The sequence below is a fragment of the Helianthus annuus genome, chromosome 3, assembly GCF_002127325.2.
Source record: "Helianthus annuus cultivar XRQ/B chromosome 3, HanXRQr2.0-SUNRISE, whole genome shotgun sequence".
In the NCBI taxonomy this organism is placed as follows: Eukaryota; Viridiplantae; Streptophyta; class Magnoliopsida; order Asterales; family Asteraceae; genus Helianthus; species Helianthus annuus.
The window spans coordinates 166,530,892-166,548,210 of NC_035435.2; the positions used below are offsets into that span (position 1 = coordinate 166,530,892).

The following is a 17,319-nucleotide window of genomic DNA, read 5'->3' on the forward strand; positions in this document are numbered from 1 at the left end:
AGATCATCATCAACAATCTGAAGAAGAAGCTAGGATCCAAGAAAGGAAAATGGGCAGAGGAGTTACCTTATGTGCTATGGGCTGATAGGACAACTCCCAAGAATGCCACTGGCCAAACACCTTTCTCTTTAGTATTTGGGGCAGAAGCAGTGATCCCAACAGAGATGGTGATCCCAACTGCTAGAACAAGTGCTCGTAATCCTGAAGAAAATGCTACAATCCTAGCTCAGGATTTGGATACTATTGAGGAAAACAGGGATCTAGCTAGGATAAGGATGGCAAGCTACCAACAAAGGATGGCTGGTGCCTACAACAAGAATGTCAGGATAAGGAAGTTCCAAGTCGGAGATATGGTGTTGAGAAAAGCATTTCAAAACACCATCAATCCTGCTGACGGGAAGCTAGCACCAAAATGGGAAGGTCCCTACTTGATTGAAGCTGAAGCAGGAAAGGGGGCATACAGGTTGCTAACCATGGAAGGAAACTTGTTACCAAGAGCCTGGAATGCTGTTCACTTAAAGAAATATTTCATGTGAACATGATCCTTCCTGCATGTGATCCTTACATTGAAATATCCTTGAAGGATCCTGGAGATATCGTTGATCCTTACTCAGGTAATATGCTTATCCTAAAACTATTGCATTTTCTTACCTTTTGCCTAAGGATAAGGATCATATATCCTTCATCCTCTACTCACAAACCATTTGAGTTATGATAGTTCAGGTATCTCCAGCATATCATCAAAGATCTTCAAAAGCATCACAGATCCTCGGGTCCAACCCCAGTTATCCTTGGGATTATCCCCAGTTTCCGCCAGCAGCGCACGATGATCCTGATATAGTTCATGTCTTTGGGATCAGTACCCATTTTCGGGGCTGGCGACCTCATCGTACTGGCTATACTTGGGATCCTACGTATAATGGTGGACGCACCATACATCCGTTCCTAAGGTTTCTAACGTTTTCACGTTAGCTAAGGTTTTGACATTTTCATGTCACTAAGTTTGGATAGTTGCCAGAAAGGGCCATACTCCAGTTTACATACGATCCTTTGGGCTTGTCCCCAGTTATCCTTTGGGCTTGTCCCCAGCGATCCTCCGGGATCATCACCAGTTATCCTTTGGGCTTGTCCCCAGCGATCCTCCGGGATCATCACCAGTTATCCTTTGGGCTTGTCCCCAGCGATCCTCCGGGATCATCACCAGTTATCCTTTGGGCTTGTCCCCAGTGATCCTCCGGGATCATTCTCAGTTATCCTTTGGGCTTGTCCCCAGTTACTAACTTATCTTTTATATTGGCTTAGTCCCAAGTTATATTCCATTTTTTCAGGTTTTCGAAGTTAAACGATTAAGGATCCTTAATCCTTATTATCCATTAAAGTTTTACCTATGGTAATTTCGATTAAAGGTTAGGATCCTAACTTGGATCCTCAGGTATGATCCTTAACTACTTTTAATTTCATTATTCATTTGAATAACCTTTAGACCTTGACAACTGAACCTATGATCCTTAAAATAAACTATCTTGGAAACTTTCGATTATAGGATATTTGATCCAGGATCATATCCTAAATTTCTTAAACATAATTTGCTCAAACTTTTCAAACAAACATGTGTCAGAACAATTGAAAATCAAAAAGGATAACAACACAAGATAAGCCAGAAAGATTGAAGTTATATTATTAAACCAAAGGATCATTAACCCTTTCAAAAAAGTTGTCAAAATTACCTACCCAAAGCTTCTACCAGCAATACGTGGCCCGTCCGCTGGGGTAGGTAAAGGGTGTCCATGATAATAGGTTCAAAAGTATTGCAGGGAAATTAGAAGGCGGCAGGATCACAACGGCTTCATCCCCCAAACAGAGGATCCCTCCACCATGTGTAATCCTACCTATTGTTCAAAGGATCCAGGATCCTTAACCCTAAAAAACTATTGTCCAGAAATTACAAACCATAATTGTTCACAAACCATCAACCACAAACCACTACCAAAAACCTAAAAAATTGGGCTCCGGCCTAGTCAACAATATCCATCATCGCCCAATCATGCAGCTTACTTCTCTGCTGCTCCATCTCCACCAGCATCTTCACCTTGATCCTTGCCAGCATCACCTCCCTCCAGCATTGGGATGTCCTCAGCATCATCGTCATCTTCCAATTCTGCTAGCCTTGCCTTCCAACCTTCAACATCCCATGTGCTCCTGTCAAAGGAAGGATCCTGAGCCTCCGTAGCCATCTGCAGTTGTATCTTGTACATGGTTACCGCAGCAGAGACCTTAGCGTCTTGGGTAATGTCATGCTTCTCATAATCAAACTTGATCAACGCTTTAACAGCCTCATCTTTGACTGCCCGGATCTCCTTCTCAAGATCGGCAATCTTAAGATCCTTCAGCCCACACGTCTGTTGAAGGTCAGCAATTTGACGATCCTGATCCTCAACCTGATTGACGTAAGTCTCCATTTCGGAGAATTTCTAAAGAAGACAACAGGAAAGCAACATCAGACACATGTGATCCTCGGACTTGTCGAAGACAATTAACAGGGGCAGTGATCCTAACCTCATCAAAATAGTCAAGGAATTGCTGACGGAGAAGAGGAAATCCTTGAAGGTCATCTGAAGCCTTCCTCTTTTTTCCCTTACCCCGAATGGACGCTTTAGGAGCTGAGACTGAAGGGCTGGCAGCAGGAGCCTTCTTTTTCTTAGAAGACGTGACATTGGCAAGGTCACTTATCCCAAACATGGAGGCAGATTTAACAGACCTGGCAGACTTTCCGGCACCTACACAATTCAAAAACAAGATAAGTTCCCTTATTAAATTGAATACTTTCACATAAGACTTATTTTTTATGAGGATACTTACTTGACATTGTGGCAGATGCAGAGGATATCTCTTGAGAATCTTGGATAATAATCTGAAAGCTTCGAACTTCAGGATCAAGCTTCTTGAAAGCTAACACTCTTTCTTTGGCAGCAGGGGTCAACCTTAAGTGAGCAACGGAGATAGCTGCATAAAAAGACAAAAAAAGAAAAGACATCAGTGATCCTCATCATATGAGACAGAACTGATAGTGATCCTTCGAGGATCCTCTATCCTACCATGAGTGACCCATTCCTCGGGCAGATCCTTCCCATCCGGGATGGAATCCCTCTTAACAAAGAAAAACCGACGTTTCCAGTTTTTATCATTCTTGGTAACTTTGAAGATAGGGTGATCCTCCCCAGATTTCCGTTTCAACAAGTACCGGTGAGAACCAAAGGTGGTGAGATCATAGAGCTCAGCTAACTCTGACATCCCCAAATCAATCCCTTCTTGCTCGATGATCCTCTCAAAGGTATATAGAACCCTCCAGATCATCGGCATAGCTTGGATAAATGAGATGCCGGTAAGAGAAAAGAAAGATTGGGTAAATGTCGGAAAAGAATATGAATACCCGATGAGGAAAGGAGTAGCAGGAAAGGCCACCCAAGTGTCCGAAACAAAATCACTCAGAGCAGTAGGATCAAAGGGTTTGAAAACAACATTCGCTGGGAAACAATGGCGAATCTTGTCTATTTGGATATCGGTAAAGCAGCATCTCTCCGTAGGAGAATCTTTGATAATCCCCTGGCTTTTCAAGGGACTATCCTTCTTAGAGCCTTTGTGCGGTGAATTCCGAAGAAGCATATTCGAGATGAAAACAGGGTAAAAGCAAGAAAGAACAGAGCAAAGAAGAAAAAGAAGAAGATGATACCTGATCAAGCCTTCGGTGACGATTATAAAGGAAGATACTTCGAATTTAAATGCAAAATGATCCTAACCCTATCTCCTATTTATAATGATGATCCGCAGGGATTGTCACATCAGTGACGTAAATATCCTAACGGCTAGTCCATGTGCAACGGCTAGTAAACCGGAATCGTCCGTTAGAGATAAGCTCAAAACAAAATATAACTCATCTATTTACAATTAACTCCTTATATTTTGGGGGCAATTGTTAGGGCTGGATTTTTACTATGAATGATCCTTATACGTGATCCTAACCAGTGATCCTTATTTCTTTGGCAGGCAGTGATCCTCAGCCGGACCTCAGGATCAGGATCACGGGACATTGAGGTGATCCTAGTACTAACGGTTATTTTCGATTACTACAATATTATTTTGCAGGAATATCTAGCAGGATATGCCCTACATATCATGATCCAGGGACGCGCTTTTACAAATATGGCAAGAGCTGAATTGAAGATGAACGTTGTGCCGGATATGGAAACATGGCTTGATCTTAGGGCAGCAATTTAGGCTAGATTATCTTTATTTCTAAAGGGGTAATGAGCTGATTAGTGGTCTATCTACCTAAAATAAGTTACCTACACATGTATAAATACCCATCTTCCTCATTCGGAAGAACACACACAACATACGACACAACTCTCAACACTTAGACACTCAGTGATCCTTGTACTCAGCTCATTATCATCCGAAGTTGTAACTACATTTTTATTATATTGAAGTTGGTGATCGGTAGTTGCCATCACCCGAGGTTTTTTATGCCGGAGATCATACATTGATCAAGGGCTTTTTCCTCGTATAAATCACTGTGTCTTTGTATCTTTATCACGGAAGTGATCCTTTACTTTCATAGCTAACCAAGCATCATACCCCGTTTACATAAAGTTTGGTTACATTATCCTTGTGTGATTTTTGACCAAAACAGCAGGTATCCAATTTCTTTTCTTAGGGCTGTGCAATCTTCAGTTAGATGCCCGAAATCCTCGTGGTATGCACACCATTTTGACTTGTCTTTAGTCCCGGATGGTTTGTCATTCTTCCTGGGCCATCTAGCTTTTTCACCTAGATTCTGCATTGCAAGGATCAGTTCATGATTATCAACGGAAAAACAATATTCTGAGATTGGAGGATAATCTTCATCATCCTCTTCTTGGTCAACAGCATGCACATTCTTGTTCTCATTTCTATGGTAGGATTTGAATTTGTTGTTCTTGAAGGAGGATCCTTGCTTCTCCTGTTTTGAGGATCCTACTTGTCTCTCCTGGATCCTCTTGTCATCCTCTAGCCGGATGAACCTGAGTGCTCGAGTTCTTACTTCATCTAGATTCCTGCATGGTGTCATAACAAGATCATCATAGAATAATGAATCCTTAAGCAGTCCCATTTTGAAGGCTTCAACAGCCGTAGCCATATCCAAGTTGGGAATGTCCAATGATTCTTTACTAAATTTAGTTATATAATCCCTTAATGATTCATTATGATTTTGAGTTATCCTGTACAAATCACTAGTTAATTTTTCAAATTTTCTGCTACAAGAGAATTGGTTATTGAATAAATTAACTAAATTAGCAAATGAAGTAATAGAGTAGGGGGAAGACTTAGCAGCCACTTAAGAGCTGATCCAGTAAGAGTGGATCCAACTCCTTTACATAGGCATGCTTCCTTCAACTTTTCTGGGATAGGATTGATCTCCATCCTCTCCCTGTATTGTGCTATATGCTCCTCTGGATCCGTTGTGCCATCATACAGCTTCATGGTAGGGATATGGAACCTTTTGGGTACCTCTGCATCACAAATTGGTGGTGCAAAGCGAGATACCTTGTGGCTTCCATCTGCAATCTCTGGGATAGGCTTGACTACCCCTGGAACACTTGAGATCATATCTTTTAGCTTCTGCAACTCCCTGGTCATAGCATGATTGGTACCTGTATCCTGCATGAATCCATGGTTAATGGTAGGATAATTATTTAAAGTGTTACCTCCCATTGGGTTCAAGTTAGGGAACCCATATTGCTGGGATTCTGGAACAACGGAGGGACCAGTGGAAGCAATGGTCTGCATTGGAATGAAATCCCCTTGATGGACATCTAGGCTTCCTGTTTGCAAACTTTTTAGGGATCCTGGTATCTGGAAGGATCCTGGTGTCTGGGATGATCCTGGAACGAAGGAGGATCCTTGAACCTGGGATGATCCTGGAACAAAGGAGGATCCTTGGCCCTGGAATGATCCTGGAACAAAGTAGGATCCTTGAAACTGCTGTGCCCCCGGATAGGCTCCCGGATTCATGAAGGATCCTAAATGCTGGGGGTAGGATCCTGCCGGCTGGAAGTGTGAGCCTAATGCCTGAGTCATTGCTGTCGATCCATGGTGCAATCCTCTTGATTCTCCCATGATTTGCACGTCTGGAATTCCTGATGGCTGAGAAGTAATCATTGGAGTATCAAAGCTCAAGGATTTGGGCATTAATGGAGAATGATCCTCTGCCGTTTTCTTCTGTCTTTTGAGATCTCCAATTTCCCTGAGGATCCTTTCATTAGTTTCATCCTGCCGCTGCATACGATCCTTCATCTGCAAAATCAAAGTAAATACATCACTAGTACTGGGAATATAAGAATTCATAGCAGAAGGAGATGGAGTTTTAGAAGTGGTAGGAGTTTGTCTCTTCTCAGCATTCTTCTGGGATCCTGCCGGTGGTGGAGGCAGAATGTTCTGGGACGAGGTGACTGCAGACATTGCCGTGGACATGTTTTTCAATGATGAAGCCATGTAATTCTTTGAAATGATTTCGAATAAAGAGGTTTTCTTATGAATGAAGCACCAATTGCCCCACGGTGGGCGCCAAACTGTTTTGGTCAAAAATCACACAAGGATAATGTAACCAAACTTTATGTAAACGGGGTATGATGCTTGGTTAATTATGAAAGTAAAGGATCACTTCTGTGATAAAGATGCAAAGACACAATGATTTATACGAGGAAAAAGCCCTTGATCAATGTATGATCTCCGGCATAAAAAACCTCGGGTGATGGCAACTACCGATCACCAACTTCAATATAAGAAAAATATAGTTACAACTTTGGATGATAATGAGCTGAGTACAAGGATCACTATTGTTTCGAGTGTCTAAGTGTGTGAGAGTTGCGTTGTATGTCGTGTGTCTCGTGTGTGTTCTTCCAAATGAGGAAGAGTGGTATTTATACAAGTGTAGGTGACCTATTTTAGGTAAAAGACTAATAATCAGCTCATTACCCCTTTAGAAATAAAAGACAATCTAGCCTAAATTGCCGCCCTTAAATCAAGCTAAGTTTCCATATCCTTTGCAACGTCTATCTCCGATTAAGCTAATGCCATAACTGTGAAGACGCGTCCCTTGATTATGATGCTAAGAGCGTATCCTGCTAGATGTTCCTGCAAAATAACATTGTATTAAACGAAGGTAACCGTTAGCATGAGGATCCTATAATGGTCCATGATCCTGATCCTGAAGTCCTGTTGAGGATCACTGTCTGTCAAAGAAACAAGGATCACTGGTTAGGATCACGTGTAAGGATCATGTATAATAAAATTCCAGCCCTAACAACAAGCTTCATGTTTCTTGACTCGCAGTGCTTTCCGACACCACAAATGTACCATTTCCTTCCCGGGGTTTGAAGGGGGATGACGTCGTGTCCACTTGTCATGATTCCGTTGGAAGCTGAAGTGCTACATTGTTGGAAACTTGTTCCATTGACTTTTGCGACAGTGTGGGCACCAGCCGCATAGTTGAATACTGCATCAAGAGAATCATAAAGGATTATATTAAACATCTTGGAAACGAGAAATGTGCGAAATGGTATTACACTAGGTCAATAGTTCATAACCCAGAATTAACGGCTGAATTTTTGCGACAGAATTTAAAATGACAACAAAATTGGCAAGTGTATCCAAGTCCAAGTTTGGTAATAAAACGTACCAAGGGTATCTCCAACGAAGAATACTTTGTCCTTGGCCCAAGTTTGGTAATCAAAATCGAGTTTCCAACCATTTTCATCCCCGACGATGTATTCCTTAGCGTAGATCGATGTCGCAAGAACAAAAAATGTTGCTACGAAGCTAATGCTCATACGGGATGTGGTCATTTTGAAATAAATTTGGGATTTCTAATCAATATTTGTATTTAAAAACACAGAGAAAATTAAACAAATTCGTTAAGATGATGAAACAATTGCTACACGGTTGCTGATAATTTATACTTAACATAGAAGTGCAAGTTGGTTAAAAGGGTACCGGCGGTAGACGGCAATGATATTGTGGATTTGGTCTTAATTGTATGTTTGATTGCCACCAAAACAAATAAAAAATGTTGTTATAATCACTATTTTTTATGTTATAAACTTATTACTTACAAAAGAACAAACTTTCACCACACGATCTATCTAGGATTTTAGGGTGGTATTAATTTTTTAGATCCAAACTTCCTATGTTTTTTTAACTATCCATCGTTATTGGTTGTTGACTTTCGGTTAAAGCATTGTAGCACTACGAATATCCATCATTGTAGATGTGTTTTCAATATTTGAGAAAAAAAAAAGACATGAACAACCCAAACCGCAATGCGTGGTGGAAGTTGTCTTCGGCTTCATCCAATTCGAACCAACAATACCACATACGGCAACCACAAATGCCATTTATAGTTTTTGTAACTATCAAGTTCAATCGCAACCCGACACCATTCCCAAGACACAACCCAACCATCCAAAGTCAATCGTAGAAGTGTGAGGAAAGGGGCCGCATCTAATGCTCCTCTAAACAGGACCTCCGAAGAGGAAGAGGCGTTGGCTCGCACTTCGGTCATCGTATCACAGGACCCAATCATAAGTAATGCCCAAAAAATTATGGCGTTCTGGGAGAGGGTCATGGCTAAGTTGTTCACTCTATTCATGTCTCGAGAAGCATATCGCTCCGTTAATACATGTAGTTCAAAATACCGAGAAATGAAGACAAGGGTTGCCAAGTTTTGAGGTGTTTACCATAACAACTATAAAAGCCGCATAATTGGAAAAAGCGATACCGACATCTTGAACTTCGCACTTGAAAAATACCATGAGTATAACAACGGTCTAGTTATCAAACATATGTCCACTTAGGAAGTTCTCCAAAATTGCTCAAACTTTGAGGCGATACCTGAAATGCGACAATCCAGCAGTTCAAAAAGGAAGACGTCGAGCCACACGCATAATGGAGCTTGGATACACGTTGTTCGTGGATCTCAACAATGACGTGGACGAATTACCACATGAACCACAATACCTGATCGAGAGAGATGAATTATCTCTCCTTTTTTCAAATTCCATTTTTTCTTGTGTTAGAATTATCCGCAAACAGTTTTGATTGATTTTTCAACATTTAATAGTTTTGTTGGATTGGAACTAACATAATGAAAGTGCACTAATTTTAACGTTATTTTACTAATTTCGTGAAAAATAACGTTAAAAAAGGGGGATGATTAATCATGCATCATGTGGTGGCGTTGATAGCCGAAAGACAAGGGAGTACATGCACTAATCGGCCTTTGTTTTAATTGCTGCTAAGTGTTATGTGCCTTATGTCCAAGGCTTGATGCAAAACTACTATCGAGCCGGGGGTATCACTGTAAGCAACCTCTTTATTCATACGGGGTAGAGATAAGACTGTCTACATCTAATTACCCTCTTTAGACTCTACCTTAGCTTTGCTATTGGTGAGATTTACTGAGTATGACGATGACGATGACGATGACGATGACGATGATGATCATGATCATGATCATGATCATGATGATCATGATGATGATAATTATGATGTTGGATTGGAACCAAATAATCAATTAAGAAAGAAGTCATATTAGGTATATCAATCATCTTCCAACGGATACAACATACTTGAATAAACATACATCTCAACAAATAACCAATGTTGAAAAACATAAAACATTAATGTTTTAAACCAAGAGCAACAAAAGACTGCCGAATAATCCAACTACAAATCCATAGATAGTTGGTACCGCCAACTTGCCAGCTGATGTGGATGTCGCTATTGGGCTTGGAGCAGGAGCCCATGTTTGAGGTAGAACGGTGATGACAAGCTTCATGTTTCTCGACTCGCAGTGCTTTCCGACACCACAAATGTACCATTTCCTTCCAGGGGTTTGTAGGGGGACAACATCCCGTCCACTTGTCATGATTCCATTGGAAGCTGAAGTGCTACATTGTTGGAAACCGGTGCCGTTGACTTTCGCAACGTTGTGTGCACCGGCCGCATAGTTGAAAACTGCATAAGAGAATTGTAAAGGATTACATTTATTAAACATCTTGGAAACAATAATGTTGAATTTTTTTAACCCAAAATAGTCCCAAAATTTGCCACAAAATTTAGGTGGTCACAAAAGTAGTGGCAGTATCCAAGTGACAAGTCGGTTGCAAATTATGGCCCACACAAATATATAAACTGTTTTTTTAGTTGCGCTAAAACAGGTCCCAAAATATACTTGCGACAGATTGCGAATGTCAATTTTGGTTGCAAAAATATTTGTTACCAATTTGCGACCAAGTTGGTCGTTGTTTTGTAAATGAATTTAAATAAAATGACGGGGATATATAACATACCAAGGGTATCTCCGACGTAGAAAACTTTATCCTTGGCCCAATTTTGATAATCAAAGTCGAGTTTCCAACCATTTTCATCTCCGACGATGTAATCCTTCGCAGAGATTGAGGTCGCGAGAACAAAAATTGTGGCAATGAAGACGATGCTCAAACGGGATGTGGCCATTTTGAAATAAATTTGCGAGTTCTAATTATAAATTTGTATAAAAACTCAGAGAAAAATTAATGAATTCGTTAAGAAGATGAAATAATTGCTACACGGTTGCTGATTATTTATAGTTAACATAGAAGTGCAAGCTGGTTAAAGGTTACCGGCTGTAGACGGCAATGGTATTGTGGATTTGGTCTTAATTGTGTGTTTGATTGCCACATAAACAAGTAAAAAAAGTTTTGATTTTATTACGTTCCTTTGCATGTTATAAACTGTGGTAAGTTTTTTTTAATAGCAAAGAATCTAACGTGTAAACTCACTCTACCTGGGGCTATGTACAAGGTCGACTTCTTGACTGTCATGAGACGTGCCACCTGATGCGCGGGAACTTGATAGAATCTGTCAACCCTCGCCCCCGTCAGGTTCGAACACGGGATTAAAACCCTGATTCGTCCATTCACTCAGATGTCCTTCGAAAATCGCCAAGCGAAAATCGAACCTGCGTCTCCACTAGAGAGGGTATGTCTTTTGACTACTAAGTTAATTCTTGTATAAATTATGGTTTCATAATAAAGATATTTAGATATTTTAAGTTTTTCTTTCATTTAATCTTAACACGTGCGAATCCTAATCTTCTATCGATTTTAATCTTTTAGTAATTTAGATAAAGTCATGGATTTTGATATTTATCAAACTCACCACCCGTTTCCGACACCAGAAATAGAGTGGGCTTTTTTTTTTTTTTTTTGTAATTGTTTCTCAGAACATATATCATATATAATCTTTAAAGATAACTGTAGCAAAAGTAGGCTGGGCCCTTCTCCCTGTAACTAAAAAGTAAAAAAACAATACGTACGAAGGTTTACACTAATTGATGTGATGAGTAAAGTTCCCATACAAATAATTTTAACGTACTAAACATACGAATGCATGAAAAAGAAAAAAACGTGGTGACATTTTCTTAATTATTTGCTCGTAGTGTAATTATCAAAATTACTCTACAAATGACACTGTAAACTAATTTTGATCTTATAGAGTAATTTTATAAAATGTTCTTAGAGTAATTTTGATTTTGTGCAGTAATTTTGTAAAATGTTCTTCTATAGTAATTTTGATCAAAAAACTATATCTCATAAAAAAAACCCAAAAAACGACCAACTTGGTGGTAAAACCTTCAGTTTGTACGTCTTATACGTTAAAATTATTTGTATTTGAACTTTTCTCTTGATGTCATATGATGGAACCTTGGGCCTTTTTTCTGCCGTTTTAACCAAGTAGATCGATCAGTCCCTTGCTGCAAAGATGTCAAAAGAAGTGGAACTTGAAGGACATACGAGACGGGTAATGAAACAAGTATTCACTTATAGGATTAGTTCTAAATTTTATTCACAAGTATGGAACATGTATGAAATTAGATGTCATTGACCCTTTACTTAGTGTAAATAACAAAATAATAATAATAATAATAATAATAATAATAATAATAATAATAATATAATTGGGTGTCAATAGAATCACCTAAAAATATTCATTTACACCTCTATACTCACTTGGGGTAAATGACAAAAAAACAAAATGGGTGTAAATAGAATCACCCAAAAATATTCATTAACACCCCTATACTTTAATCAGCATTTTTTTTTCTTTTTCTTTAACCAATTCACTTCTAACCCTAAACTATGATAAGGTTATCATCTAACCCCTATTTTGTCTTTTAACGCAATTTTTTCTTACACTTGCTACCCTAAACTTTAATAAATTTATCATCCATGCCCTAAACTTCAACAAACTTCTTCTTTTCTTGCCTTTTTCTACTACCTCTGGACTTTAGCAAAGTAACTTTTTTTTTTAAATTGCGATATCGTGAATTTTATAAACAGTTTGTCCCTTTTTTATATAAAGTTTCGAACAATGTCATCACCCCCGCTGCATCACGTTGGTATACATCAAGATTTTGTTTCTTATACAGATTCGAGCGCTCTCCACAATGTGCAAGATGGTGTTAATGTTTCGACTTCATTTTTTTCATAGTTTAACGTTGCCGCCGCAACACGCAGCTTTCCATTTACTAGTCATATATAACTTATTGATTAGCAAATTCAGAAGAAAAAAATAGAAAAACACGTCAATTTACTGACAAGTTCTATTTGCGACCATTGGTGCTAATGTTGATGGGCCAGTTTAGTGACTGATTTAAGAACTACCATTGTTGTGATGAATTTTGTAACATTTTTATAGTTTTATAGGATAGGAACCACTGAATCAAATGATTAATTAAGAAAGAATTCTTCTTCATATAATAGGTATAGCAACCACCATCAAACATATACAACATTTGAATAAACAGACATACATCACAATATATAACCAATAACGTTGGAAAACGTTAAACGTTACATTCTTCAAACCAACAGCAATAGCAGACTGCCGAATAATGCAACTAGAAATCCATAGATAGTTGGTACTGCCAATTTGCCCGATGTAGATGTCGCCATAGGGCTTGGAGCCGGAGCCCATGTTTGAGGTAGAACAGTGATGACAAGCTTCATGTTTCTCAACTCGCAATGCTTTCCGACACCACAAATGTACCATTTCCTTCCGGGGGTTTGTAGGGGGACAACATCCTGTCCACTTGTCATGATTCCATTGGAAGCTGAAGTGCTACATTGTTGGAAACCGGTGCCGTTGACTTTCGCAACGTTGTGAACACCAGCCGCATAGTTGAAAACTGCATCAAGAGAATTGTAAAGGATTACATTTATTAAACGTCTTTGTAACGAAAATGGTCGCAAAGTTTGCGACAGAATTTAAAAGTGTCACAAAGTAGCGACCGCATCCAAGTCACAGATACAAACTAAGTGGTTTCTTAGTTGCTAAAACTAGTCGCAAAACAGATTGGCTTTTTTGTTACGGATTTGTGACCAAATTGGTCGTTGCAATACCCAGTTTTGTAGTAGAAATATATATAAAATTACGGGGATATGTAACATACCAAGGGTATCTCCGACGTAGAAAGCTTTATCCTTGGCCCAATTTTGATAATCAAAGTCGAGTTTCCAACCATTTTCATCCCCCACAACGTATTCCGTTGCAGTGATTGAAGTCACGAGAACAAAAATTGTAACCATGAAGAAAATGTTCAAACGGGATGTGGCCATTTTGAAATAAGTTTGGGCAATATTTCTGTTAAAAACTCAGAGAAAACTAAATAGATTCGTAAAGAAGATGAAATAATAGCTACACAATTGCTAACTATTTATACGATTTTCGAGTTAACATAGAAGTGCAAGCTGGTTAAAAGGGTACCGGCGGTAGACGGCAATGATATTATGGATTTGGTCTTACTTGTGTATTTGATTGCCACACAAACAATAAAATATGTTGTTTTGATTACTAATTTTTTTGTTAGGGTAAAAAAAAATGTTTTGATTACTATTTTTTTATGTTAGGGTAATCTGTTTGGGTAAAAAAATGTTTTGATTACTATTTATTTTTTATGTTATAGACTAATTACTAATCAAGTCACTCCTAAACCATTTAAGATCAGCTTGGTCAAAGCTTGAATCGAGTTAAATTTAGATATGCTCAAGTCTAACTTAGAGCTCATTTAAAAAAAACGAGTCCACGCATCAAATTTATATATTAAACTTACTAGACTTACACGTATAACAGCCATGTGAGGCTAGCCTACTTGGTAGAGAGAGACACATGCCTCTTAGACTATGTGTAATGGTGAGGTATGTGGTTCGGTCTTTTTCGACACGTGACGTCCACGTCATCAAGGCCTGAATATGGGTGAAATGGTGTAGTGAGGAGTTATGTTAAATTAGTGGGTTTGGAATTGAAAAAATAAATAAATATATTTGATTGGTTAACACAAAGTCCAACCAATGTCTTTGTCTCTCTCTCTCTCTTTAACTCGTGGCCACAACAACGAGAAACGACCAAAATTTGCATTTAACGAGATCAGTGGGCAATGGTGACTTCGTGGTTGGCCCAACCACGAGCCACTACGCTCGGTTTTAGATAGGAGGTCTGAGGTTTAAACCTGAGCAAGATGAAGAGTTTAGAGTTTATTGGTGTGAAAAAAGTAACATTAATTAGTCCTTCAAGAAAAGAAAACGAGTATAAACAAGCATATTAATATATAAATTTAATAACTTATATTTAGTAAAATACAGTAAAGGCTAAAAGTGACAATTACCAAAGCAAAGAGTAGCAAAGCTTGTGCACCAACTTTGTAATTTAAGATAGTAATAGTAATAGTAATAGTAATAGTAATAGTAATAGTAATAATAATAATAATAATAATAATAATAATAATAATAATAATAATAATAATATGGAATAAAGGATTTTAATAATATCAACTATTAGTAATTGGTCGGTAGCAGTCACAATTACATAAATATTTGCTGATGGTCCTACCTTTTAATATATTTTCTCCAAACGAGCCTTTTCTAACCCCAATTAGTTTTTTGGTGACATCGACGTTGACATGGCACAAACCTTTGTTATTTAATGAGGTGGTTGCTTATGTGGCACTCTCGTCACCGCCTCCACCACCACCCAACCACCATCATCAGCATCACTTGCCAACACAAAACCACCGTCATCACCGCAACCACCACTACCCACCACTATCAGCCGCCCTCAATAATAATAATAATAATAATAATAATAATAATAATAAAAATAATAATAATAATAATATTAATAATAATAATAATATGTAATAAAGGATTTTAATAATACCAACTATTAGTAATTGGTCAGTAGTAGTCACAATTACATAAATATCTAATGATGGTCCTACCTTTTAATATATTTTCTCCCAACGAGCCTTTTCTAACCCTAATCAATTTTTTGGTGACATGGATGTTGACATGGCACAAACCTTTGTTATTCGATGAGGTGGCTGCTTATGTGGTACTCTCGCCACCACCTCCACCACCACCCAACCACCGTCATCAACTATCAACATCACTTGCCACCACACAACACCAATGTCGTCGTCGCAACCACCACTATCAGCCGCCCTCAAAACCCCCAACCTTTCTGTAAAATCGTGAAAAACCACCACCGCTACTGCTTTCCCGCCACCTTCAACTGCCACACACCTCCACCCTTTTGCATCTGCAACCCCACGCCGCCACCCAGAAAGGTTGGGGTTTTTAGGGTGGCTGATGGTGGTAGGTGGTAGCAGTGTTGTAAAAATCACGGCTAGGCAGCAACTAGTCGGCGATTAATCGATAGTCGGCATGTAAGTTAGTAATTTTTCGTTAATCAGTCCAGTAATCACTAGTTGGGCCTAGTCGGACCTAGTCGACGAATAGCATGTTTTCGTTCTTTACTAAGTTGGTCATAAAAAATTTGGGTCCTATTATTTATACTTAACTTTTTGCTATTTAAATCAAGTGATGTGACATTAATTAATTCAAATATGTGTTTTTTATTTTATAACTTCCAAAATATAATGTTTTATAAAAAAGGAATATGGTTTTTTGATTAGTTTATTTTTATCTATGTTTTGATATAAATTCTATAAAAAACGAAGCCGTTTCAAATATAACGTTTTATAAGTCCTTATAAAATTTATATTCCGTTTTTTAGAAAATTTATATAAGCGTAGATAAAATAAGCACATCACAAAATCGTATTCATTGTTCAATAATACATTATATATCCATAGTTATAAAAGAAAAACATAAATTAAAATTTATTAATTTCACATCACTGTGTTGTAAATAAAAAAAGGGTTGTCTTACTTATACACCCCTACAATCTTATTTTCACATCCCTAGTTCTATATGAGACGTATAACGTTATACGGGCTCGTATAGAATGTTAATGCATAGAATTTAATGTGGTGGAATGTGTTGTTTGTTTTACATGTATACGGGTCGTATAGATTTATACGAGCCGCAATATAATGTTATACGGTTTGCATAATTTTGTTTCACAGGTTTGATAAGGTATTTTTGTTTTGAAATCTGTATACGGGCCGTATAAGGTTATACGACCCATATAGCCCGTATAGAAAAGTTAATTTTTTGGTGCAATCGGAAACCCGTATAGAAAAGTTAATTTTTGGTGCAATGGAAAAACGTTTAATAAGTTTAGTAATTCTTTAAATATTGTTTGCATATTATTTAGATATATCAGATTATGTTACAAGTTTGTAGTTAAGCGTATTAATAATGTTTAATAAGTTTCCACTTTGTAAAACGATAAATATGTGATATGATTATTATAAACACTACGACAACAATTATTAAACAAATAACTTTACATCTAAGCATAAGACTAATATTTACAATGTTTTACATCTAAAACAAACAAAAAGATAAATTTGTACAATGTTTCAAACGTAAAATAAAAAAAATACAATAAGCAGCTACAGCGATGGTGGTGGTGGTGGTGGTGCAGCGCTAGCTCGTGGAGGTAGGGGCGCGCCCGAATGTATAGCCATAATAGCCTCTACCATCCACTGTACATCCCTCCAGACAGTAGCTAAATCTACATGTACGACAGCTACATCCGACTCGACATGAGCGAGTCTCTCCTCCACCCCCGGTGGAGTCGTCACACGAGGTCTCACGCTAAGTCGATCGTACGGGCAATCACCGTATACATCCTGTGCAGCTACCTGCAATCTATCGAGGGTAGAATCAACCGCCCCCTGTACCCCGCCTCCCTCTCCCTCGCTTCCATCCCCAGGCTCCCTCACCTCCGGCTCCCTCTCCCCCGCCTCCCTCACCCCCTTGACCCTCATCCTCA

The 17,319-nt window shown here is 38.5% G+C and overlaps 2 protein-coding genes across 2 annotated transcripts; both read right to left on the bottom strand.

Annotated features, from left to right (window-relative positions):
• Positions 1–9,603: 9,603 nt before the first annotated feature.
• LOC110932492 (blue copper protein 1b) lies at positions 9,604–10,587 on the bottom strand. The gene is made up of 2 exons (XM_022175821.2): positions 10,389–10,587; positions 9,604–10,053 (listed from the first exon to the last, which is right to left on the bottom strand). The coding sequence occupies exons 1-2, from the start codon at positions 10,552–10,554 to the stop codon at positions 9,725–9,727; spliced, it is 495 nt and encodes a 164-aa protein (XP_022031513.1). The 5' UTR covers positions 10,555–10,587; the 3' UTR covers positions 9,604–9,724.
• Positions 10,588–12,809: 2,222 nt separating this feature from the next.
• On the bottom strand, positions 12,810–13,729 carry LOC110932490 (blue copper protein 1b). The gene is made up of 2 exons (XM_022175820.2): positions 13,532–13,729; positions 12,810–13,267 (listed from the first exon to the last, which is right to left on the bottom strand). Exons 1-2 carry the CDS (start codon positions 13,695–13,697, stop codon positions 12,942–12,944), a joined length of 492 nt encoding a protein of 163 aa, XP_022031512.1. The 5' UTR covers positions 13,698–13,729; the 3' UTR covers positions 12,810–12,941.
• Between the last annotated feature and the right edge of the window lie 3,590 nt (positions 13,730–17,319).